Consider the following 27438-nt stretch of genomic DNA (forward strand, 5'->3'; position numbering starts at 1 on the left):
CTCCCCCATAGCACCACGTCGTTGTGGACAAAACCGTGCTGTGTGTTGAGTGTCTTCACATATTTTACAGGTAGGTTTCTGTCCATAATATGTTACCCAATATTGCATACCCTGTATTGATACATAGGACGGGATTGGCTTATTCAGAACCATTCTCACCAACTTAATGCCTGTACGAGTTTTATAAATATGCTCATCCGAATATCGCTCGTCCACCGGAGGGGTCTTAATTTCACCATACTGCGCAAGCACTGTACGGATATGGCTATCGGTTATTTCCATTGGTATAACATGTAGTCGCACTAGTGTAGTTGTCCTATCAGCCCAGTCTAATCTAATTTCATGTTCATCATCCTCATCACAATACACTAACTTCCCTTCAAATTTATTAATTAACTGTTCGCCTAATAGACGCGTCACTAACTTAATATATACACACTTACGGTATTGGTCCAGTTCAATACTTAATACCTGGTCTTCAGTCAATGCAAGAGTATCCCGTATCCAACGATGAAGCATCAGCGATGATGGGCACTTCTTCACACTTGAAAACCATAACTTTAGCGTATTTACCCGACGAATTTCCATTTTCCTTTCAATTCAACAACTTTACGTAACTTGAAAATTTACGCGTTTCGCGTCGTCTAGCACGCCAGAGTCCCGATGACTCACCGGTTCACGAGCAGAGGCACGGCGATGTTGCTCGCGCGGGCACTTCCGCTGAACTGACCACTCGGCCACAGGGTCGGGCAATTGAATTGTTGTTTTAAGTCCACTTTGTACACAGAAAGGATAATCGGGACTGGACCTATAGTTTAAAGTGGGATCCGAACCACTATGTGCCTCCACCGGGAATCGAACCCGTTGTAGTCTAGATAGAATGATGAAGCAGGATACCAGTGTGTTTCAAATTAAGGTGACACTTTTACTTCAACGGAATGATGGCAAAGTAGTGTATCACTGAAATGTGAACGATGAAACGGCAGTGTTGCAATATGCAGATACTAATCATCTAGGTAAGGTGTCTAAGTACCATAACAAGAAAACGATTGTCACTAGGACCATCAAACAGTTAAGCGACAACTTTGTCACGATAGGAAGGACAAGTAATAGACCCTGTCCTGATTAAGTCTTCTCCGTGGCAAACGTGAAACTCGATTAGGAATTTCATTAATTTACATTGTAGAATGTATTATTTCAATTAAATTTTGTGTACTATTTTGTATTTTATTTTAAGTTCAATCTAAGCATGAGATAATGAGGACACCAATTGTAATATGGAAGTCCGAGATAAATAGCAGAGTTTATAATGGAGCTAATTTGATATGTGTGTATCATTAACTAGGATATTCCTTCAATAATTGATCTTCCAACGCCTACGTACATTTCTGTAAGTACATGGTGTTGCACACTTGTGTTACTTATATATTATATGCTCTTAAATGAATTGTCACACAAATTAATGAACCTTTTTAAAATAATTACATGATTCCTTACTCACAGTAATAGAGTGGATTATAATTTGGAGGAGGCAAATATGCCATTGGCTGTCTGAGATTCCATCGGAATGATTTCGATTCTTTTATTAGAAGGCACAGAACCTGTAATAGAAAATAAGCACACTTGTTTTTCTATTTATATACATAACCTGCAGCACAAAACTTCACATGCATTCCAAAAGTTGTGTAAATAACTCCAGAATTTAGTTATTTACAAGAATATAGCGTATTTTATATAATCTATTCTGCGGTCAGAACATTGCACAAACTATATTTACTTTCTTAACCATGACGTTGTATCGGCGTATGTCTTCAAATATATACAGCATTATAATTACCCTATTATTTTGGTTCATTTGTATTATATTGTACTCTAAACGCGTGATATAACACAACGCAATTATTTTCGATTAAACATTAACGTTGCCTTTCTCCACATTCGAACGAATACGTTTTTTATGTTGAAAACAAGATCGTTATTTTCTGGTGTTGGAGAATCTGAACAATTCTTTGTGCACAGAGATATGTGTCGTTGACATTTTTTTCTGGCATCGGGCAAGAGCCTCGAATTTATCTACAACTTTCAATTTTCATATACGAAATGACCTTTTTTCAATATCGTACTCCTATTGTTTGTGGTGAACCGCTGTTCTTTCGCAAGCAAGGGAACTATTTTCACAAAAGGCCGAGGAAGTTCATTAACATACTCCGTGGGCGAGACCGTTCTTGGTTTCAATTCAAATTCTGGGCATGGCTGTTCTTTGTGAGTGCCGCTTCATGAAATTCGTCAAATCTCCAGTGCGACAGGGGTCAATGATTCAAGTCGCAGCCTGGGCATGGTTGTTCTTTGTGAGTATATCTTCATCAAATTTCATCATATCCCTCATCTTCATCTTCGCGATTAGCGAAAAGTGGCACAGCGAATTAAAATAAACCGAATCAATCAAAATATGCTAAAAGTGTCAGAAAAGTCGACGAAAATTACAAAAATATGAAGGAAAATATTCTTACAACAAAAGGTTTTGGCAACTTATAATATAATTTATATCATTTCAATGAGTCAATGAGGCACAGAAAATAGTTACTTTTGTTACAGGAATTTGTAAGTCAAAAGTAACAAAAGTATGTAGTGAACGTAATTTTGTCACCCTATGTAAAAAATATATTTATTCTGTATCGTTCAACATATCGCCCATTCTCATCGTCACAATTAGACAAAATGTGACAGAGAAGCGACGCTCAATAAAAATCAAATCCAAATTTTAGCTCCCAATTTCTGTATAATAATTCGTAACGCTTTGCATAGTATTATTTTTTGTTTTGCTAGAGTATGCATGTATCTTGGATATGAATATGTAGCTAACTTAAATTCATGCAAAATAACACATTTAAAAATATAATTTCTGTACTTGCACAAATCCTAAGATCTGCAATGTAATCATCATTGTGACAGCACTAGAATTTACCCAGTCATTTATTGTTAAAAAAAATCATAACTCGAATCTGAAAACAATTTTGAACGCATGTGACAGATCAAATATTTTACATCCATGAAACAATATTTTTTCTCTTAAAATAAACGGATTAATTTGTTTATAAAATTTTGATCTAAGATTTATGGTATGTTGCGTTCGTTGTAATGCACTCAATATGATTGATTTCTAGGAGTTACACTGACAAAGGATATTGTATTTTACTTTTATTCTTACCGACAGATATGTTTTTGAACGGTCTATTGTATTTTTCGTTTTTTTTGTTTTGTTTTGCTTATTGCCTTCGTTCTTTCACACGTAGGCAGGGCCGGATTAAGGTGGGTGCTATTGATGCTGCGCATTAGGCCCATTCCTGAAATAGGCCCAGATGAAAACAAACGAGAATTTACCGAAAGCTGAACAGTTTTCTTTTGCTATATTAACCTGAAAATAAATCTTAGAATTAAATTTGGAACCCCAATTTCGGACCCCTAGATAGAGCGTTACTTATTATACAGTTACTATTATTCTTTGCGCTGTGACGTAACTATAACGTCGTTGTGTTTATTGTTCACCGAAGATTTCAAGTTAATGCTATCAATTTTACGTTAAGCAGTTTACTTAGTAATTTACCTGCGTTTTTTGCAATATCCTGGCGATTGTTGCTACTTTATTATTGTTCGGTAAGTGCGACGTAGTAAATTTTTCACCTTGAAAGTTAGTTGTACAGAAAAAAATCGACGGTATTTCATTGTTAGGTTTTGACGTGCAGCATCAGGCCCAATTTAGTCTTAATCCGGCCCTGCACCAGGCCTAGATTTAAGATCAGGTTTCAGCCTTGGGTTACATAAATTTGAGGCTGCAAAATTGTCCATTTTTAATGCAAAAATTTAATTTCGCTCATTTGATTTTAAGCCGAGTAAGAAAATTACATTATGCCAACTTTTTAAATGTAATACTTGAATAACATATCTGTAAGAATTGTAAAGATTTACTGTAATTTTTTGATTTAAAATGGAAATAATAATAATAAAATAATAATAATAAAAGAGTGGTTAGCACTTCGCGCTGCGATGCCAAGGGTCCCGGATTCGAATCCCGCTCGGGCTTGGTTGTTTGTGAATGTGCATTCATCAATTTCATCATTTTATCACTCATCCCCATCTTCGCACATTAGCCAAGAGGCACAAAACGCGAAGTAAAATAAACTTAATCAATCAATCAATCATTTGATTTTAATTTGGTCATTGTTTAAGATTCAATGTAACTAATTCTCTTTCCGCTATTCGTTTGTTTATATTTGACTCCCACTGGGAACGTCTTCGTGAGAACACGGAATTCTGGGAACGTGACTTCAAAGTAGCATGGTGCGTATCGCCTCCCAGCACCGAGAGAAATATTTCATGTTATATCAGCCTACTTGGATTTAGGTATTTGCTACTCAGCAATTTGTATGCAAAAGTGTCATCGTTATTGTAGTACAATTAATTGCATTAATGGATTTGTATAAAGCATAATCGTGTTACTGTGTCCGTAGATCCAGCCACATGGTGAAACTTTCAACATGGCGCAAGCTGCAAAGGGAATCGCAAGTAACCATTTTAAATTTTTACTTACTACACAGGTCGCCATATCTGATTTTCAATCGACCCTTATGTGCGGTACATAGTGGAGATTCACGTGACTGCGACAGCCAATCCCAGTCCCTTATGTCGAAGGAAGTTCTAGTGAAGGCATGACTGCCTGGAATTCTGTCAATATGGTGTTTCAGCTATAGCTAAGGCGATTTGGAGTGAGTGAGCATATACAGGGTGTTGAAAAATACCTGTTACAACGCTTGGGGGGGGGGGGATTCGACAAGTAAAAACAAGGAAAAATGCCATGTGAAAAAATGTCGAAATCTGCTCCGTTTTTTAGTCACAGGCGTGTGAAAATCGCCTCACACCATGTTTAAAGCACAATAACTCAACAAGGAAGAAAGATATCAATGTCGGATTAAAAGAATACAAAGAAAGTCGTACCTGACGAATACAATGGTGCAGCAATTGAGACCCAGTGTAAATTGCGCAAGGGGACTCACAAAGAAAGTGGGGAATCCCCTGATGGAAAATACAGGAAATTTACTACTATTTTCTACATAATGGTGAGATCGGAATGTAGCCAGTAAAAAATGTCCACATGTCCCACTAATGCTGGGACACCGTCCCACACTCTGGAAATAGGAAAATAACTGCAAACCTCCTGTTGCACATGGTTCACATTGCGGTACGAAGAAGAAAAGAAACCACTTCGTCGCATGTCCCACTATTACTGGGACACCATCCCAAATGGAAAAAAATACTGGAAAACCAGGGAAAAGTGGGTAATCCTCGAAGGAATGAAGACGGAGAATGACGAGAAAAAGCACACAATGACGTGTAACATTTCCAGGCACAGCACATCTTGAAGGGATTCCCCTGAGAAGCGCACAACCTCCGCACGTGCAGATCGACAGTATGTAGTACAGCGATCTCCAGCATCTTCACTCGTACCTTTCACAGGACACTATGCGGTGCTGATAGGGGCTCACAAACACCGGTATACTCAGAGACGTTGTTCAAAATATCCGCCAATGACTTCAAGACAAAGATGGCATCGGCGAAGCACTGATTGTCTGGTACGCGCAAATACCTCTGGCGTGTCACCAATTGTCCCAGCAGCGGCACTAACACGAGCAACGAGGTCCACAGCACTTTCTACAGGGGTTTTATAGACGAGCCTTTTCATTTCTCCCCACACAAAGAAATCCAGTGGTCTGAGGTCGGGGGAGCTAGGTGACCACGGTAAAGGTACACCCCTGGCAATCCAATATCGTTGACTAAGGCCCGGCTCCCCGGTCGAAATACTCGGGGGCGCCGTCGTGTTGAAACCAGATACGTTGCCTCATTGCCAATGGCACGTTTTCCAAAAGTTCAGGTAATACGTCATGTAGAAATACCCGATAATTTCCACCACAAGTGGTCACCTACTACGCCACACCACACATTCACTGCGAACCTAATTATGTTGATGATGGCGCACAATGATTGCATGCGGATTGTCCATATCCCAGACGTGGCTATTGTGGTTATTGAACATGCCGTCCCTGGTGAACATTGCGTCATCGGTCCACAAAACTATTGTTGGGAAATATGGAATGGCAAGAATTTGTTGCACGTACCATTGGCAGAAATTCATGCGTAGGGGAAAGTGTGTGGGCAGTATGTGGTGCACATTATGCAATTTGTATGGGTGCAATCCCTCCTCCTGAAGAACGCGGAACACATTGCTTTGGTGAGTTTGTCGCGTACGAACAATGACACGTGTGCTGGTGCCAGGACGGTCTCGTATCGTGTCCAAAACGTACTCTTCAAATTGCACAGTGCGGGGTCTTCCACAATCCCACATACAGGGTAGTAGACATCCATTTTCACGCATTCGAACATCAAGTCTTTGAAAGAGTGAATGTGCTGATAACCGCCTATTAGGAAAACGTTCGTGATACGAACGCCGTGCTTCACGGCTGTTTCGGTTTGCCTCTCCATAAACGAGATGCAAATCACCAAGCTCGTGGGTAGAGTTCTCCGCCATTGTTCTGTTCGAGAACTGACCAGCAACGGGGGGAACTTTACCTACGAGTGATGGATCACAGGTACCATGATTAGCACCCACGTAATGTCACACAGGTGTCCACGCAGTTGTTGCAAGCCGAGAATGAACACTGGAATACGTACTCTACGTACAATACTCCTTGGCGCAATTCAACCACACACACACACACACACACACCAGACTAAACTCCACGCTGCGACACGCAGAACAGACAGGAAGAACAACGGTCGACTACACTCTCTACGTAGTATCCACCAACGCTAATACGTAACAGGTGACCTACACTCCCAGCGCCTCTAGTGGGGCTTTCTGTATCACTTAGCTGAAATCAATCTCAGCGTAAACTGACGGCATAGCGCCATTTTCGCGTAAACTTGCTATTTCCCGAGTGTGGGACGGTGTCCCAGCAGTAGTGGAACTTATGGACATACGTCGTCATTTTTACTGGCTACATTCCGATCTCACCATTATATAGAAAATAGTAGTAAATTTCCTGTATTTTCCATCAGTGGATTCCCCACTTCCTTTGCGAGTCCCCTTGCGTAATTTACACTGGGCCTCAATTGCTGCACCATTGTATTCGTCAGGTACGACTTTCTTTGTATTCTTTTAATCCGACATTGATATCTTTCTTCCTTGTTGAGTTATTGTGCTTGAAACATGGTGTGGGGCGATTTTCACACGCCTGTGACTCGAAAACTGTGCAGATTTCGACATTTCTTCACATGGCATTTTTCCTTGTTTCTACTTGTCGAATCACCTCCCAAGCGTTGTAACAGATATTTTGCAACACCCAGTATATACATTGTCTTCTCCGATGGCGTGATGATAACGTAGTCGCCTTGTAATCAAGAGGTGTCGGGTTCGATACCTGATGGTGGGTCTCACTTTAAACAGTAGGGCCATTCCCGGTACCCTATATGCTAATAAAGTGTGTGTCTGGTGTGGTGCGTGTAAAATGAAAATCTCAGCCGCACTCAGCACGAGAATTCTGCTAGCACCGTTTGTCGATTTTCCAAGTATTGATCACGAAAAATTATATCTCGTTTCTTCATCTTGGTAGTATCTCAAATAATTTTCCTTAGTGGAAGGCCAAATCTTCAAGCTCTCCCCTCTGAATATGGTGTAATTTGACTTGAAAATTCGCTAAAATATTTAATAAAACTTTCTAATCTGTAATATTATAACATCATGTAAAAGCCTCTTTATAAATAATTGCTTTATTCTCGAATGTGCAGACGCTTTTTTTTGCACTGAGCCAGAAATAAATTTCATACGATTGTTTTTCAACTAATATTTATTACTGCAAAGAAAGAATACAACACAATAATTTTTAACTTGTTAAATCGGAAGGCATTGTATCACAAAATGTACACTAGTACTGTCTTCAATATATACGTAATTATATATAAAAATATATTCAATTAGTACGTAGGTTATATATGCATGCAGATTTTTAATACGATCTTTTAATGATATATCGTTAAAATGGCCATTTAAGGTTAATAGTTTTTTTAATATATATGATTTTTTTTTGTCACATTTACCATCTTCTGCGTTCTGAACAAAATACCAAGAAGTACGAGGATGTGAATATGTATTGCCATTTATTAATGTTTCTGTATCTTGCAGTGTAAATTATAAGAATAACATTGAACCTGTGTGATTATAATCGGTATTTGTCTTTTGCGTATTCATTCATTTTTATTGTATCTGATAATACGGCACACGTACTTTGTACGAAACAACTTTTTTTCCTTGTTCCTAATTATTGGATTCGCTGTATTAGAGTAGTACCATATTTCATGCGTTATTTGATTTCAATTTATCGAATAACATATTATACGAATTTAACAGGATGCTGGAAACATTACAATATGTTATGTTAATTTTGTGATACATTATAGTAAATATTCGATTGAAGAATGCATTCTCAATATGTGTAGTTATGTTCTAGTCTGCGAACTATTGTTCTTAAATCACCAAATGTACGTGATTATGCACTCTATCCATTTCTTCTTGCTTTAAAAGGTCTTGGACCTTCCTCATTTGCTTCGTAATATTCTTCGTAATAGTCGGTAGCCATCTTCTCCAGGTAATTCAGATTGTTATCGTAAGGTGGGTATGTATTCGTGTTAAGTGAGCTCCCAGAAAAACCTGCGTACAAAATGAGATTATGTTAATTGAAATGCAATTTGCTACCTAGTTATCAAATAATTGAGAGATCCACTTTATTTAACAGTGAAATTATTATGTTTTTAATCTTATATTCGATTAAATAATTCCAGCGAATAAAACATTGTAATAAAAATATTGTTGTAAACATTAATATTTTTATGTTACTAATTTACTACGAAATTTTTAAATTTTCAAATGTTTATTTTTAATTTACACGTTTATCTTCAATTATTGTTGGGCCTCCCCGATGGCGCAGTGGTAGCGTCGTCGCCTTGCAATCAAGCGGTCCTTGGTGGAGCCACATGGCACAGTGGTTTGAATCCCACTTTAAACTGTAGATCCAGTCACGATTAGCCTTGCTGAACGTAAAATGGACTTAAAACACGAATTCAATCAATCAATGCAATTCAGTCTTCCTGTAACAGTTTTCTAAAGATCTTTAGCGGTTGGATAAAGATACTTTCACTACAGCGCCTTGAATAACATAGTGTGGAAAACGACCCAAGGAACTAGTTCCCGAGACGGATGACAACATAGATGGCAGTGCGATCAGTACGGTAGTTAGTTTTTGGAATATATTGTGTAGATTTGTTTGTCTTGAAAGGCGGTACGGGAATTGATGGAAACAGTTATATTTGTGGAGTGATTTGCAGTCACGAAATGGCATTAATTTGGAAATAAAAGTAAAATAAAATTAATAAATAAATAGCATGCGTAACACAAGAAGAAACATCGCAATGTGATTCCGGACGTCAGGTCTTGGATTGTATACTAGAGTTTATTTTTCTATGTTATTAGAATATAAATAGTATCCTGAGAAATATTTCATACCGAGCCGACAAACCACAAGTGTCGCTTGGAAGCGAGCAGTCGGTAATCAGCCAATGCACCCTTTCGAACCCTAGGGACACAAGCTCTGACTGCACCGTTTCCTCAAGGAGATTTGAGACGAAAGCGACACGTGACAAACGATACGGGGATTTCACACCAAAGCGACACTGGCCCTTCGATCCAAGTCAACTTTCATACCGAAGCGACATGCGACACATGTCGCTTGGAAACGAGTCAATCAAGAACAACATTTCACATCGTAGCGGCATGGCGGGCAGCACAGGCCAGCGTTCGGTTGGTAAAATTCTCAAGCGATAAGTGTCGCGTTCCGCTTGTCGCTCTGGTATGCAATCTCCCTAAAGCAAGACACTCATTGCATAGTGCATGCGCGAACAACAAACCACGGCAACATGTTGCAAGCTATTGAGGAAATGGCCCAGTTTGAGCGACACACAAGTGGTTTATCGTGTCGCCTAGATCTGTTGTCGTAACGTGTGATTTATCGTGTCGCCTAGATCTGTTGTTCGCACAATTAGCAGCAAACGCTTGCTAATAGACTGAAGGTACCATGTCGCTTGTCACTTAGTTGGCAACTCCCTCTGTGGCACGTCGCCTCGGTCTGAGCACTCTTCCTTTAAGGAGCTTTCCGACCGAAGTAACAACTAGCACGCGAATACGCCATATGAACGCGTCGTTTGCTGTTTGGACCCGCATGCGCCATGAATGCTATTTTACAGCCTGGAAGTGTCTGTGTCACTAGTCACATCAGTGTGAACGTCCCGTGTCGCTTGTCCCATTGGTTTGAAAGTTGCCTTACACTCATGTCGATGGCACTAAGGAAGTTTTGTGGGTTTCCCCTTGTCATTTCATGCAATCACCATTATCATCATCGCCGCAATTAGTTTAAAGCGGAAGAAAAGATACAGTAAATATCAAAAATACAAATGATTCAGTGAGTATAACTTTAAAAGAAATGATGATGATGATAATAATAATGAACCTAATTCATACACAAAAATTTAGCTACCAAGAGCATTCCATGCGTATTTTTTCTCCCGTATTATTAACGAAAGTATGACGATAACAGGACATGGTCGACTGTCTAGAAGGTTCGTTAATATCTTCGCGACCACTGTATCAAATATCGTAGCAATTATCATATTCATAGAAAAACTTCATGTAAAAGAATCATCGGACGTTGCAGCGAAAACTCCATTTACTTCCATTATAAGCAGACGAATGCCATGCAGCTGTACAGACACCAGCGCCTCTAGCGGTATCATATTCGAGTGGAAGCAGCCAGAGAGCCCAGAAAAGTGCCGTTTTCCACACTACGTTATTAAAGGCGCCGTACTTTCACTTCTTGAAATTACGAAATGCTTCAAGGAGAGTTATGGCTCCAGAAGTGAGAGATCTAATTCAAGTCTACCCCTTCGGTAGGCATTCATTATATTATTCACAGTGTTGTTAACAGTGCTCTTTGGAAATTAGGAAATATTACAATAAATGAGCGCAATAAAGGATAAATATGAAACTATAACTTTAACTTCTAGACATTAGACATATACTGGACCAAGACTTCTTCTAGCCGCCGTACTTGTGAAACAGTGTTTTTTTATGAACGCGTAGACTGCAGAGCGAGCAGCGCTGCTGTTGCGTTGTAAAAGGGTCGGAAAGAGGGAGTGAGCTAAGCAGAAGGCTTCGTCGGTCGCGTTCATGCAGTAAGAAACCTCTCGTCATCTGATTCGTGAGTAATAGTGCAGTGTGGCATTGTAATCATGGCAGATGAAAGAGGAGATAGTTCCGTGGAAAAGAGGACCTATTCCCCAACAGTATTTATCATTTAATACAGAGGTTCCCCCATTCCTGTTGTGCTTCTAGTCTTGAGGTACAGTATCCAGACGGGAAGCTCGCACCGCAGCGAGCCTCCACGAGTGCAAGCGAATAGCCTCTATTGCACAGATATTGCCAGCGTTGCCAACTTGTTTATAAAATCACATCCATGATATTTAAATTGTAACTTTAACCGAAATATTTTGAGCAGCTTTCTAGTTCCATCGTGTGGGTGTTTGTGTGTAGTCCTAGTTCAAACAGATTTTAACCTATTGCTCTTTAGAATGACATAATGTTTTTATTTTTCGAGATCCAAGTGAAAATTAAAAACGATCTTCCAATACAGAATTTAACCAAAGTTACCAATATCATACCTGAATCTGTACAATATTCATTGCGGCAGTAGCCTATTCCAACGTGTACGCAGCGACACATACTGCATCCCTCTCTCCACACATGTGATGGCATGCATCCACTCTTCCTTGTGACTAGGAGAAATATTGGATTATTTTGTACTGTCAGTTTAAATGTTATAAGCGATTTACTATTATTTAATAATCCAAATTAACTATATTTTCATGAAACGTGCATAGAATATTTAGGAATAAAGTTAATTAAATTAAGAAATAATAGTTATTTTACAAGTTCGTGTTATTAAGTGAGAAGTAAAATTGTAATCCATATTGAAGAAAAAGTATATTTTATGTGGAAATGATAATCGTTTAACTAGTTTAGAAAATTACATAATCTCTTCGACAATACTAACATTTTCGGAATAGACTAGATAACTTTGTTCTGTAGCAAACTTTGCTTAAAATATACATAGATGTAAAACAAATATATCCATAGCCAAATTCTTGTATCCAACTTTCTACCAAAATTAGAGGGCTTTTGTTGGTCTCCGTGGCAGAATGGTTAGCGTTAAGCTATGCAGATGCCAGGTTAGAATTCTCTCCAAGTATGAACGTATCATTCTGTTTGGCGCATTGCTGTTCTTCTTTGCGTCGCGGTTAACCAATCGGGTTGAAAAACGACGTAAAATAACCACAAGAGGAGTGGTCACAGAAAATAAATGTTCGTGCAATACTAAAATTACAGGAAATCTTTCGTAAACATTTTGATGCTAAGCTGCTTACCGTAACCTTTTTCAGGAGGCTGTTGTAGTGTCTTAGGTTGATCCAAGATCATTTCTCCTGAAAAGAAAGTAATATGCTGAGATGTGTCACATTTGCGTCCAATATTACTTGCAGACCCATTGTGAAAATTGACATAAATTATTTATGTATATGTTTAGTTTGTTGGCCGCGGTGGCTCAGTCGGTAACGCGTCTGACTACCATGCTAAAGGTCCCGGGTTCGATCCCCGGCCGGTTCAAATCCGGGAACTTTTCTAACGATGGAAGCGGCCACGGCGCCCACCCAGCGTCGAATAACATGGGTACCTGGGGGAAACCCTGGGGGGTAAAGGCGGTCAGGGGCGTGGTGCTGATCACATCACCCCCACTCACGACCGGATCAAGAAAGTGTGGGGCGTTACCCCCACACCCCCTATACGCCTTCATGGCGTGGTGCTAAGCACAGGGGAGCACTTGACTTTTTTTTATATATATATATATTTAGTTCTAATAAGAGTATTAACCGAAATACAGCACGGCTGTCATACTAGTTAATACTAGGTAGCAATTATGTTAGATTGACTGATTAAGAAGAATGATTTGATACGAAATGTTTGATATGGAATGGAGTGCAGTAACAATAATATACAGATATATAAAACAGATATAAAAATGAAAAAGGCGGCCTGTAAAAACTAGTTTTAAACATCACGCTCTCATTGGTTGTTTAATTTATTTGTAAAGGGTTTTCCAAAATGAATGATATGATTTTGAAAAGAACTGGAAACTATGCTTCAAATATTATAACAACTGCCACTAGTTGTCATTTGTGTTTAGTATATTGTAACAATTCATCATAGCTAAATATACGCTTCAAGTACGTTTGGTTATTATAAAAAAAAAATGAAAATAGACGTTCTTTTGTGAATACTCAACGTGCACTTCGCGAAAACTATGGTCCACATAATCGCCCTTCTGTGCTTGCTATTCGTCGAATCGTTAGAACAATTGAAAGGGATTTTACTCTTCACGATGCCAAATTTAGATGAAATTGATTTGGAGCACATGTGGTTCCAACCAGACGATGCCACATGTCACACTGCTAATGCCACTATCGACGTATTGCAAGAACAGTTTGGTGAAAGGATAATTTCAAGAAATGCAACTGTTATTGGCCTCCAAGAAGTTGTGATTTAACTCCTTTAGATTGCTTTTTCTGAGGTTATTTAAAATCTATAGTAGGCTATATGCAAACAGACCACGAACCCTTGATGCATTATGATTGAACATCGAACGCAGCATTCGTGACATTAGGCCCGAGTTATTGCACAAAGTCATCGAAAATTGGGTTCATCGAATTCACTCGTGTGAACGAAGTCGAAGTGGACACTTACATGTGTTATTCAAAACATAATGTAATAAACTACGCTTCATAAGTTTGGTTCTATCTGAAGTAGTTTTTATTTTATTTCATTGTAAAATCATATCGTTCTTGTTGGGAAACCCTATATCATGAACCAGTTTGTAAAGAAGCATATTTACTGATCCATTCATTGTAAACTCTGTATTATGTGTATAGTTGTATAAAGGTACTGTACCTTAGAGATATCGGATTTAATAAAGGTACACTAGTTATTATTTGCAGAAATAATGTATGGAAATATCATAGGGCATTTGCTAACATAATGAAATGCAACTAAAATGTACATATACAAAATATTTTTAATAATGCCAAATATATATATATATACTTACTCCTGAACAACTAACTCGATTTTCACACTAACAGACATGTTTCTTAATATCCCATGTTCATATTATGCTGATTAACAAGCAACAAATACGGGCTGTTCTATCTTATTGTAAAAGATTCAAGTTTTCGATCTGGCAGTTTAAGAATGCAACATGTTTCTATTGTTAAAAAATATTGTATCTGAATTGTAAATGTTGTAACTGTCTGTGCATACAATAAAATTTAAATTTAAATTGTAAATCAGAGGCTTACCGTTCGTAAGACTATTGTCCAACACTTCCTTTACTGTTGAAAGCAAAGTACATCAGAATATGAAATTATGCTTTCTAAAAGAAATAATCTGTACCCTTAAAGCAAGTAAGGAACAATGTTTCCTAAGGACATTGCAAAAAAATTATTGTACTTGTGTGTCTTTCAAAGTGCCTAAAGAAAAAACAATCCTGTTGGTAAAAATAGTTAGAACTATTTTTAAAATTAAGTACTTTCTTCGAGAACACTTCACATTTTTACCTAAAATTTTATGACCACTGAAACAAAATTTAGTCAGCACCTTCCTGAATACTAGACAACACATTTCAATTTTATGATATATGATGTATCATATTCAACAAAGTAATTTGTCAATTTTATTATATTTACAAGGTTTGTAAAGTGAATTTGGAAATTATTTTCTTCTGATGATTGCAACAGTGGAACTTATACAATGGAGTTCATAAATCAGTTGACAAAAATTCATTATTAATGTAAACGTGATATCATGAGCTAGGTCCTGCAGTAAAATAGACCTGCAATACCTCAAGTTGAACTTTTTCTGCATCCCATGTACATTTTAAGTTTAGTAATTCTTACCTGTATCCGCGGCCAACTCTAGAATGTAGTCTGCTGTCCTCTCGGCAAGAAGTTTTCCCTCAGCTTTACCTGTCAAGAATCCAATATATATGTATAATTCTGGCACCAAGGGGGGGGGGGTAGGCAGTTGCTGCCCCCACACTTTTTGCCACTTTTGCCCCGCATTATGTACAAAGGGAAAGTAAACTGTCCTTGCCCCCCCCTCACTTTTTGCTACTCTTTCCTCCTCCAGTTTTGGAACCCAATCGACGCCACTGTGTGGAACCCTCCAAGATAATGAACTAACAGAAGTAGACGAGACTACGATGCCTTTTGACTATTCACATAATTCGTGCCGAATTATGTGAAGAGCTCAACACAGGAATGTCATACATGCCGACTTTGGGAAGGGGACAGACGGTGCCCTCCCCACTGCCCGAAATCCTTAAGCACGGAATTTTACACATATTATAACGATGGAACGTGATGAAAAGAGAAGAAAGTGTGACTAAATATCAAGAAGACGATTCAGTCTAATCTATCTCACTAATTAATCACTTTGATAAATGTCCTCGGTTAAATATGAAGTCTTGATTGGCACATCATTTTATGTATATACCTGTCAAAAATTCAAATCAATGTTATAGCTCAGTAGGGAGCTACGGATATATGTTGAAAAGGAATACCAGCTTACATATGCTGATGAATAGTGTTTAGTTCAAACAATAATAAATATTTTTATAATTATTATATTGATAAAAAACAAGAAATAACAAAAGTTACAAGAGCATCAAATTATGCACTTGTCTACAAGAACATATGAGGTAGAGTAAGTCTTTTTCTTAATATTTGGGCATGCGTCAGTTCTACATCTGAGTAAACTCAATATGTCAATTTCTTCAACCAGGTTTACAAGATGGCTTCCATTCTTCAATTTTTAAAACTCCACATATGGTTAATTCACATCCAAAATGCAGAAGATATTTCTCTCACTTTGTCTTATTTCTCAAAACATTCATTTGAGGTAATGCATTATTCATGTACTAGCTTGATAATGCAGATGCAAGCAGATAATAATTTCCTGCTTCCAATTTTTAAACTTGGCACTTTTCACAAGTTCCAAACCTTTTTTAAAGATTATGCCATTATAAAAGCATTTTCAAGATTCTGTTATGAACAAAATGTCTCTATATAGTTTAAACAAACTATTAAAGATCAACTTGCAAAGTATAACCTTTCAAAATATCCAGATTTATACAAATATCAATCCTTCACCAATAGCCACATTTTTACTTATCTTCCTTCCATCATGAGATCCCTCTAAAGTCCCAGACAACTAGTATTAGAGCAACTATTTCAAGCCAGACTTTTTAGTATGAGTTATCTTCAATTGTTTTTGTTTTATATTTTTGTCCATAAGTGCTTAACAGCTTGAATGTTTGTGTAGTAAATGTACATATTTGCTCTGTTACAGCTATTTTACTATGTATATCACAATATACTTATCTAGTGATTACAATTACCATTTTTTGAATGTTGATACAAAATACCAAGTATGACATCATATTATACATTGAACAATTTTAAAGAGTTGACCTTTGTATATAAACTTGATGCCAATGCAAATGTACATAATTTCAATAAATTTAATTATAAATTTGAATGAATCATATCTTTCTTATCTGAAAGAACACATATGATTTAAAATATTTGTTTTTCATTTTGTCAGTCAAAAATAACTGTTATGAATATGAATGAATTCAAAATATTGCACAATTTGATAATTTTGTCATTATATACAAATTGGCTTTTTTAAACATCATATTTAATAAAATTAGTTTAAATAGTAATTTCGGACATTTAATTGCATTATATGAATAAATTTTGAGTAATCATATGACTAAATTATTATAGATACTGCACAAATGTGGAACTTTGAACTTAGCCTAACCATTTCCATATGTTGTTAATATAAATTACAGTTTATGTCAATTTTGTCTCTAAATTTATTTGAAGTGAGCATTACTGCCATCCATGTAAGTGGGGAAAGCTCCATTACAGTTAATGAACAATACGTCCATATCTTTTCCAAAGCTATGATAATGTCCAAACTTTATCTACTGTTTATTATGAACATTTGTAAGTACGTACCAATGTCTAGTATCCACTTCCCAAATACATAGAGCCAGTCTGTAAGAACTAGAAGGGAAACACATTATTGTAGTAATAATATTGCAGGCATGATTATCATGAAGTAACAATGAGTTGTACTTTTGTAACTTTCACAGTAGTCAAGCTTGATATTTAAGTGTACAACAATTTTCCATCATAGTCTTTGAAAGATATAGTTAGTTTCACAAACGTCTTAATTGAAATCCGCGTTTGATCCAACCTGTAACATTTCCTGCCCTAGCTAGCGCTCGACATTCCCTGTGCCAATCGGAAACGAGGAAAATTACGTCTGCTGCACAGCGAAGAGCGAATGGGTGCCAGTTATGCACACGTTGTTGCCACTTGCTACTTTAATTCTCAATTTTTATGTCTCGTAAAGAAAGCTCGCTGTGGTCAATTTTAGTGGTTTAGTGTAGGTACATTTTTGCATTCCCCAGAAGATTTTTCCTGGCTTCCCCTAACCAGAAGTTGACTGTGTGCTTCCTGTCAAACATCATTGTTCGGCAAGCGCGGGAACAACAGCAGGTTAGACCAAACGACGTTTATGAACTGTGAACTGTTTTTATCCATGCATAAAAAAAAAACAGATTCCGTTTATACCATGAAGCACAGAGAATAGTTTTCTAAATTGTAATTTTCAAATGTATTGCATACTCTGTCGTATTCTACTAGTTTGCATATTATGACAAATGAAGTTCAAAATTAAGGCTTGTGTACGTGCATAAGGAACGAAGTTTTCCACTTGCTGATAATTTCTAAATTTGGAATATATGTGGCACTGTTTTCAATATATTCTAAAGTGGCAGTTTTAGGTAGATGATCGTCATCTGAGATGTATAATTTTGAAGAAATAAATATCCTTATTTGCAAGAAACAAACCTTTAGCATCTCTGATGTATATGTCCACTATTTTGTCTATTTCCATGCTGTTGTCATCAACTACTGCAAGTAGAAAATAATATTTACAATAGTTCTACGAGGAAATTTCGGTTAAGGTGATCAAATTGAAATGCCTCCATGTTCTGCGTAGGGTTATAACTCTTAAGCAATAATGGAACAGTTAACATACAAAATATATTTGAAGTTCCATCCTACAAAAGCCATTCTCCTTAGCAATATCTTAATAGATCTGCAAACGAAATGTGTATATTCCAGTTATTACCAGGTTAGGAAACACCTAATGAATGGGACTACAACTTGTTTATAATAGAGGACACTGTATAAATTGAATGAATTAAATATATTAAAAACATATTATGAATTAGTTCAGAAAAATAATACCACAGTAAAATGTAGATTGTACTACAATGTGCATGTAAAATAGTAAAATACCATCAAATTATTCATGTAATTTTACACTTCAGATTTTATTTACAATGAAATATACCACATGTAACACTTAAACGAGTACGTTTCAAAATCTTCGAACCACGCACTGCTAAAAATGTATGTACTTCTCCACGGATCCATATTATAGTTTATACATTTACATCACAAAATATTTGCCCATGTTTACAATTATTATTTTAAATTATAGAAATAAGAAATATTTGAACTTACATTATTTTGGATACTCGATGAATTTCATATTACTGTAGTGGTATTTTTATGTAAAAAGAACCATCGAGTAACGTATAACTAACGTTTCGAAAACTTTTCTTGTCAATTTGATTTACTGTTATTAACGCTAGGCTTTTTGAGACTTTAAAATCACCAAAATATACCAAATAAGGTATGCACTTGTAACTTAGCATTTCCATAAATTTGCCATAAAATAAATAATATAGCCTATCAAAAGTAACATTTTAAGCAAGTGAACTATGCTTTTTTGATGGGGTTTAATATTTATCAGATTAAGGAACAGAAACGTAAAAAGTGTGCCATTGAAAAGAACGCGGGACCATTCACTTTCTTTCGAATACCATTACCATGTGCTATAGACCTATAGTATATTTTGAGAAACTACTTGCTGTGCGATTTTTCAATATCTTTCATTAGAGGGGCATTAAGAAGTTTAAATAGTAACTGTTAGTTATACATACGTTACAAATAAATTGTTACTTACAAGTACTGCTACGCTTCCAGGTAGTCTGGACTTACCTGCAGACCGCCTTGGACGATTTACTGAAATCAATGATTAACATTGAGAAGTTTATAAAAAATCCAGGTATTATACAGCGTGTCCACAAAGTCCTGCTACCATTATAATCAAACATAGCTCCTAAACTATATGAGATAAAGACATGCGCTTTTTGCAACGTGTTCTACAGCTCTCAAAGTTTTAATCAGTAGTGGTATTTTATTATTATTACACGGATTGCAGAAGTTCTTGAACAGGTTGATGCTGCTATGCTGCAGCGTGTATGGTTGGAGCGTGTATCGTCTCGACGTCGTGATGGCAACTAACGGGGCGCATGTGTAAGTGTTGTAACTGTGAATGAAACTTTGAGAGCTGTAGAACACGTTGCAAAAAACCGCATGTCTTTATCTCATATAGTTTAGGAGTTAAGTTTCATTGTAACGGTAGCAAAACTTTGTGGACACGCTGTATATTTTCAATAGTTATTCGGTTATCTAAACTAAAGTCTTTTTCACATGCATGGGGACAAACAACTCTAAAAATACATTCTTTAATACTAAAACTTCTAAAATGTATTTTTTTTAATTTCCAGCCAGAAGCACAACTACTAATTTAATGTTTTTAATGTTTCAATGAAAGTCTTACCTAACTCTAAAACTCTTGCTTGTTTCCTCATTGCCGTAGGGTTAGGCAACACACAGAACGGATTTGCAGGAATTTAGTGTTTCATTATCTAGATGGCTGTTGCTTTTTTGCTGGCGACTGGACATGAGCCATTTCAAATGTTATGACCAGGCATATTAATAATTTTTCAACCGAAATGCGATAGTATTCCACATTTCGAAGAACATAACCCATGCTAGAATGAAATTATGAAGGTGGTCATTAACGTGAAATAAAGGATGGGCTACGAAACCAGGATCTCACTTACCGTATCCAAATTGAAAACTCACGCATGAGTCTGTATGGTGATCTGCCTTGAAGCAGAGTTGTGCCCCTGGTACATATTGTTGCACACTCCAGCGATCCATGCTCACTCTAAGTATCCAATCTTATATGTACGAAGGTAAAAATCAGTACGTAGGTCAGAATCATTTTTTTTAATGTTAAGTGAGATAGCGACTTGAAAACCGTCTTTATTTTTCAGCATATTCTCCACCAACATTGATACACTTATCCCATCGCTTTATCAGTGCCCAAAACCTGCTTTGGGCTGCTGAACTAGTCACAGTCGCACCTCTAGTGAGTCAGTTGAATGGACACCCATCGTGCGCACACTTTTGGGAAATTCAAACGATCATGCATTAAGCTGTAGGCTAAACCACGAGAACACCCTAATGCAGTTGGTATGCTATCTATCGTCACTTACCTGTCAGCTCGAATCTTCTCCTCTACCCGTCGCTTTGTTGGTTCTGTTGCCAATCTGGACAGGATAAGAAGGTCGGTCTTCGTCTGCAGCGTTTGACTATCATGGCGAGCATTGATCGATCCAGTTGTGTACCGAATTTCTCCGTAAATAGGAAATACTTCCTCATCAACATCCTTGGCGGGAAGCAGTTTTGCGCACGAAAAACTCACAACAGCACGCTGCTCTTCTAACGTACACTCCACGAGCACGGTCGCCATTTTTAAACTGAGCTGCCCATCCGTGCGTCTGCTTTCCAGCGACTGCTAACTGAATATCGTTAAGCTGGATTGTGCTGCCACCTAATGACACCTTTGGAAACTACTCGCTACTATTTTCAGCATTTGCACATTAGTTTGTGGCCTATTTACTGACTTTCCCTCGTATTTTGATTCGTTGAATATATTCAAGTATTTCTTCTTTGTGAGTGTTTGCAACAAAGGTGAAATTGTAGGACCATATATACTCACGTGTCATTGCGCTCCTGCATTCTGTTTGTGTACAGTAGGTTTGCTGGTATTCGTCACAGTAACAATCATTGCAAAGAACTTTCCATCGTGTCCCGGGTGGGCATGGGAGACCTTTGTTTTAAGAAAATGACTTGTTTAACAAAGTTACAACAATGAATTTACATGAACACACAACACTAACTGCGCCAGAATCATTCATATAAAGTTAGAGGTAAAGGTGGTATTATGAGCCCCCATTTTGTTTTGTATTTTTTAAAATTTGATTTTTAACTTTTTTGTTCAGATACTTATGCTAACTTTAACTACAACATTTCATACAACTACTGTTAAAATATAAACCAATTTGAGCAACTTTGAGGATATGAAAAAAAATAAAATACAAAACAAGTCAATTTGTGGAAAAAAAGTTTTGTGCTGGTAATATGAGCCCCTAGGAAAAAAATAATAGAATAACTGGTTTAGAAAAGTGTATGACAAATTAAATCATACAAACAACATTTTATTCATTACAAAACCTTAAAAAAGATATTATGATGTGAAATGCCATAAAAGAGTTCATAACAAGATCATTGAAAAAATCATTACAAAACCAATTGTAAGGGTAATTAAAAATGAATTGAAAGGGTCATTAAGAAACCATTTGAAAAGTTTTATTTTGATTCTTTGTAATGTATATTTACAAAAGTAGCAAATGTAAATATCCTTCTCGCATCCAGCGCAGTCGTTGTGTGCCCACATTTCACAGATGAGACATTTCACCTACAGTTCTTCTCGGTCATCTGCCGAAAATAGACCCTCGCAGAACAGACAAACTGCTTCTTCATCACCGGGACTTTCCACTCCGATTGGTGTTTCTAAGACATTTTCCCCAGAATCGATATCTGATTCACAGAATTCCTCATCTGAATCTTTATGAAGCTTCGGTTTCACTGCATGCTTTGTTTTAGTTTGTGTTTTTTTCAGTAGGCTGTTGATCATCTTTTTGCTTTTTATCCTTCAGTTTTATTTTCCTTTCAGCTGAATCTGACTTCTTTCTTTTTCTCCAGTAGCCAACAAGGCATCTTTGCACGGAGACGATGTAATCAAAGCTGCCTTGGAGGGTTTAGGACCTTTGTTAGTCACTTTCCTCTTTGGATCGGGAACAGGCCAGATATATTTTGGAGACACAGTGTGTCCGGGAATCTTCTTCTCCTTATCTTTACACAGACCGGAACTGCCCATACCAAATCTGTAGCAGCTGGTTGCAATCTTGTTACTTGCACATTCTCCAAAACTGGTAAATTTGCAGTTCCAGCGCGGTTTGATTCTACAATTGTCGTCCCAGATGCATTTTGACCATCTTCTTGTGGAGTTTCAGTACCTGTGTTTTGTCCTCTTACTGCATTGTTGGAGGATTTGGGTGTTTTCCCTTTGCCTTTTTGCAGGGTTTCCAAATCCAGTGCCTCTTGAGAGGAAGGTGCAAAATCCACAGCAGAAAAAACATTCTGGTTACATGGATATAATCCTGTAACCTGAAACCCAATCACAGCAATGGATCCGGTCTGGCAAGTCAAATAAGCCTTTCCCAATAGTTCGGCAATATCATAGGGTCCAACTGGTCTCTCACTTGCGTATGTTTTCACTGTAGTGATGTTTCAAAGCGCAGTTAAGAGGCTGCAGTTTATGCGATGTGTATGGGGGTAACCTTACAATGGATATGCCATTTTCTCGAGCAAGATTCACAATGTCAATGTTTTTGGTGTGGGAGTTGTGGCCATCTAGAATAAGGAGCACAGGGTAATTTTTTGAGGGTTTAATTTTGTCAATAAAGTGCGTTAGTCAGTCTGTGAAAATGTTTGCTTGTATCCATCCGGACGGGTGACATCCACTAATTGCCCCAGGTGGATCGCCTTTCATGAGAAGCTCAGACATATTTTTCCTAAGAAAAATGAAGATAGGAGGTACAAAAGTTCCCCCTGCACTCATGCAGCAGACTACTGTCACGAGAGACCCCCGTTCAGCAGAACTTAGAACTCCCATTTGTCTTTTTCTCTCAACCCAACCCAATGATTCGAAGGATTTTGCTTTGAACGACATTAAATACTCTGTCTGCCGGGTAGTTGTGTTTGGCGTACTCGACTTCCAGGATATCAAAGAAATTGTCGACTGCCTTTTTGTTAAAGCCATTTGCTTTTGAAAGCGATGTCGCAGCAGGTTTCAAAAGAGATAAAACACTGTTATGACAATTCATGAAGTGGTCGAACCAAACTCTACCAGCTAACCCCTCTTCTGTGAATAGGTGATTAATTCCATTTCTCTCACACAGTTGGTAAGCTACCCTGCGAACATCTTGTCTCGTAAGACCATAGAATTTACTTTCCACGATACGTAAATACTCGACTAACTCTGTTTCCAGCTTTTCACGCATTATAGGTTTTCTCCCTAATTTTGTTAAAGCGGCTTCTTCCGGTGGTTTGTCAACTCGAACAAGCCTTTGAAGAGTAGGTCTTGGAACAAGAAACATTTTTGATGCCATTTCCAATCCCATATCTTTGTTTCTCACAGTCTTCATCGCCTTAACCATATCTTCAGTATTCCAGTTTTTTTCCTTTGGTCTTGTTTTGTGGACATAGTACTTTTCGTGACATCTGAAAAGACAAAGTTGAAACCACTCCTGTAGTGTATATAATATGAGCCCCTTAAAGTTTGGGGGCTCATATACCAAGCTCGATGGGGGCTCATTTTACAACCCTTGCCATATTGGAATTGGAACATGCATAACGAATCTTTATTACTTGCAAAATTACATAGTATCTACACAAAAACAATCTTTTAAACATGCTTTATCCAATGCAATAATGCATTAGGATGAATTTAAATGAATAAGTACTGCAATTAAAAGCAAAACACTTACCTTTCAAAGTTTTTCAGATCGAGAAAACAAAAAGAACACGTTTACTCATAAACTATCAGCTGCAACTGAACGATAACTCTCTGGCGGCAAAAGGCGTTACTAAGTTAGCAGTTAAAATCGTCGCCGCCAGGTTGAGGCCACTACATGAACAGATATTGGGGGGGCTCATAATATATGAATGGCTCATAATACCACCTTTACCTCTATATAAAGCATCAGCATTGATACTTTACATAATAAGGTTATATGATGTATTAACTTCAGAAGGAAGGATAATTCATTTTGCATACACTGTGTATATCCCAGCACATTCAGGATTACATTATAATGAACTGGCAGATACAAATGCTAAAGGAGCAAGAATAATGGACCATAGAACAAATATATTACTATCATATACAGATTTGTTACCAAGAGTTAAAAACGAAATTCAAGATGATTGGGAGATATGGGTTATACAAAAATTTACATATATGGGTCATTCATACAAGAATGTACTAAATGTAAACAGTAAAAGTCCATGGTTTTATACATTTATTATACCTAGAAAGTTTTTAATTTTAATACTAAGATTAAGGTCAGAGCACATCAGATTGAATCACCATTTATATAAAATTAATTTAGTTAATTCACCTATGTGTAAATGCAAGTAAGATCAGGAAGATGCTCATCATCGTATTTTTCAATGTCCACTTTATAAGTCGTGTGAGACTTAATTTTTTGGCTAAAAAATAAAAAAATGAGAATGAGAATGCAGACACCCTTACATATTATGACTATGGCCAGGAGGGATTTGCCACTAAGCTATACTATGCTATACCCTAGGGGCCGAAAGTCTAAGAGGGCTGCACAAAAATTAGACGTTGTGGGACAGAAGTGACGAACACCATGGACTATTAAAATTCCTTAATATTGTGATAATAACAAAATAAAACAACTCCATGAAAGACGATACGTAGAAGAAAGACGTTTTAATCAGATGTATCTATATTTTAAAGTCTACAAGTGTTATTAATGCAGAACATGCAATAAGTACTAATATAACAAAACTGTCAATAATATAATGTTGGGGTGGCACAAGAGAGGATAGCCTAGCGGTGCAAATTTTATAATCCCCCTCCCCCGACTAGGACACAGATGTAATTACATTTTTTCTCCATAGCATTCATTCTCGAAGGATATTACCAAATAATTTCTGCTGATTATGGGAATAGTGGCCCTGGTTGTTGTTCTCGAACCTAAAATATAGCACAGGGAAATGAAGGATAGACATTGAAAATATTTTCATATGTTTACATACTTTTCACTTATTTTAGTGGTTTTAGCCCATTTTCATAAATCGCATGTCCACTTTCCCATTTAAAATACTGAAGTTGAATCCAAGATGACGGATTTCAAGATGGCTGCCTATATGCCACATACCTGATATGCTGTCATTCTCTTTGCTGCATATTGTGATTGGTTCTGTTTTATTCCTGTTTTATTTATGGACTACCCTGCACATGTTTTGCCTATTTATACAACATAAAAATCCGAGCCTTCGATGTAACAATTTATTTAGGTGTTATATTTAGTCATAGACCTTGTATCTTTTTTTTTCACTTTGAATATTGTTTATAATCAATTTCAGAGAGATTTCACATCCAAGTGACATGATGTATTGCACGTCACTAGGAAAACAAACCTCAAGAAACAAATGCGACAAATGTAATCAAGTGGTCTCGGGTTCTATTTCCGGTGGTGGTACAGTCACGGACACTTCTGGTTTGTAACGATTCCATTGAGAGTCAATGTTATTGTTACAACCCTGAAGTGTCCGTGACTGTACATAGTGGTTCGGGTCTCACTTTAAACTGTAGGTTCAGTACAGATTAGCCTATCTGTGCATAAAAGTGACTGAAAGGAAAAACTCAAAAAATTCAAGATCATGAAATGTGTGCGTTTACCAAGTAGTTCCATAGATTTGAAAAGGAAAATCTTACTAGCAAGACACTGTGTTACATGTTTTGGATATACATGTAGAACAGAGATCGTGATTCCGAAAAAGTCTTACATGATTGGTCGAAGGCCAAGTTTCAATTAGACTTACCTTTGTTTACAAGAACAAACACATTCTCTCTTCCTGGAAATGCTTCAGATTTTCCTATTTCACTGTTGGGCATATCCATGTTGTTTGGCATATTTGGCCCAATTTCCGATGTAGCTCCTTCACTAGTAGGTACAATCTCCATGCCACTTGGCATATTTCGCCCAGCTTGCGGTACCTCAGTGCCTTGTGGCAAATTTGGCCCAATTTCTGGTACTGCTCCTTCATCCATGTCTTGTGGTGCATTCGGACCAATCTCTGACATTGGGTTTTCATTAATGGGTATCTGCATATCATTTGGCCCAGTACTGGGTGGGTCTTCAACTTGTCCATCAGTAGGAAGAGTTCCCGGTCCATCTATGGGTAGTGGTGTTGGTATTATCTGCGGTTGTGGACCAATATCACTATCTTGTACGCCACCACCTGGTGGATTCTGCATATCCGGGTAAAGTGTATCCTCTCCTGGAACTAAGGTAAAAACAAGTTTAAGGAATTCCCCTATATAAAAACCAAAACAGTTTCTGTTTATTCTTATAAACTTGTTCATTGGAGGCATAAATTTAACATAGCAACTTCCTTCTTTTAGTATGGATAAGTTTGCGTAATATTACAAACACAATGTATCTTATGACCACCAACATTTAAATTTTATACTTCTGTTGGCCGTGGTTTCAGTACAGAAAATAATAGTTAAATGCAATCAAGTGTTCAGTTTGGTCTCATATTTCTCCATATAACCTACTGAAGAACATCAACGACAGAAATTGTATTTGTAACGTGTTGGCTGCGTACTAGAAAAAGGGACAATAAAGCCTTATGGGAAGCGTGAAGAAATAGGTCCGGGATCGATTAATGTACGCGCTATAAAGTTAGCAACAACCAACAGTTACAAGTAACAAATTGTTGAGGTCGTTGGCCAGTGCTTTAACACCGCCACCTCAGTCTCAATAGAGAACCAATGACAAGGCTATACCTAAGAATAAAGAAAATATAATTCTCGGTACTGGTCCCACCTTTAAATCAATCAAAATAAGTAATAGGCAATGGCATTCACAAAATATCGTGGAATATTTCACTCAGGTTTGACAATTCTCCCAAAATATCCTGCAATACAAAAAAATACACACTAACTACTCATAAGAGAACTACAGGATCAATACTACTCAATGAAGTGCATAACTTCCTTTCTTACCA

At 37.2% G+C, this 27438-nt stretch overlaps 1 protein-coding gene across 2 annotated transcripts in view; it reads right to left on the minus strand.

The window, feature by feature from the left end:
* Positions 1-8149: 8149 nt before the first annotated feature.
* LOC145991209 (uncharacterized) overlaps positions 8150-27438 on the minus strand; it is a 65095-nt gene continuing 45806 nt past the window's right edge. Inside the window, exons 13-21 of one of the 2 annotated variants that reach the window (XM_083127126.1) lie at positions 26248-26712; positions 21266-21376; positions 19411-19434; positions 18190-18252; positions 17290-17337; positions 15160-15228; positions 12580-12636; positions 11818-11931; positions 8150-8758 (exon numbers count right to left, since the gene is read on the minus strand). In XM_083127126.1, coding sequence (XP_082983252.1) covers positions 8607-8758; positions 11818-11931; positions 12580-12636; positions 15160-15228; positions 17290-17337; positions 18190-18252; positions 19411-19434; positions 21266-21376; positions 26248-26712 — 1103 coding nt within the window. In that variant the 3' untranslated portion in view covers positions 8150-8606. The remainder of the gene's footprint in view (positions 8759-11817; positions 11932-12579; positions 12637-15159; positions 15229-17289; positions 17338-18189; positions 18253-19410; positions 19435-21265; positions 21377-26247; positions 26713-27438) is intronic. The other variant, XM_083127127.1, reaches the window with a different exon arrangement.

The sequence above is a fragment of the Lepisma saccharinum genome, chromosome 8, assembly GCF_977018435.1.
Source record: "Lepisma saccharinum chromosome 8, izLepSacc3.1, whole genome shotgun sequence".
Classification (NCBI taxonomy): domain Eukaryota; kingdom Metazoa; phylum Arthropoda; class Insecta; order Zygentoma; family Lepismatidae; genus Lepisma; species Lepisma saccharinum.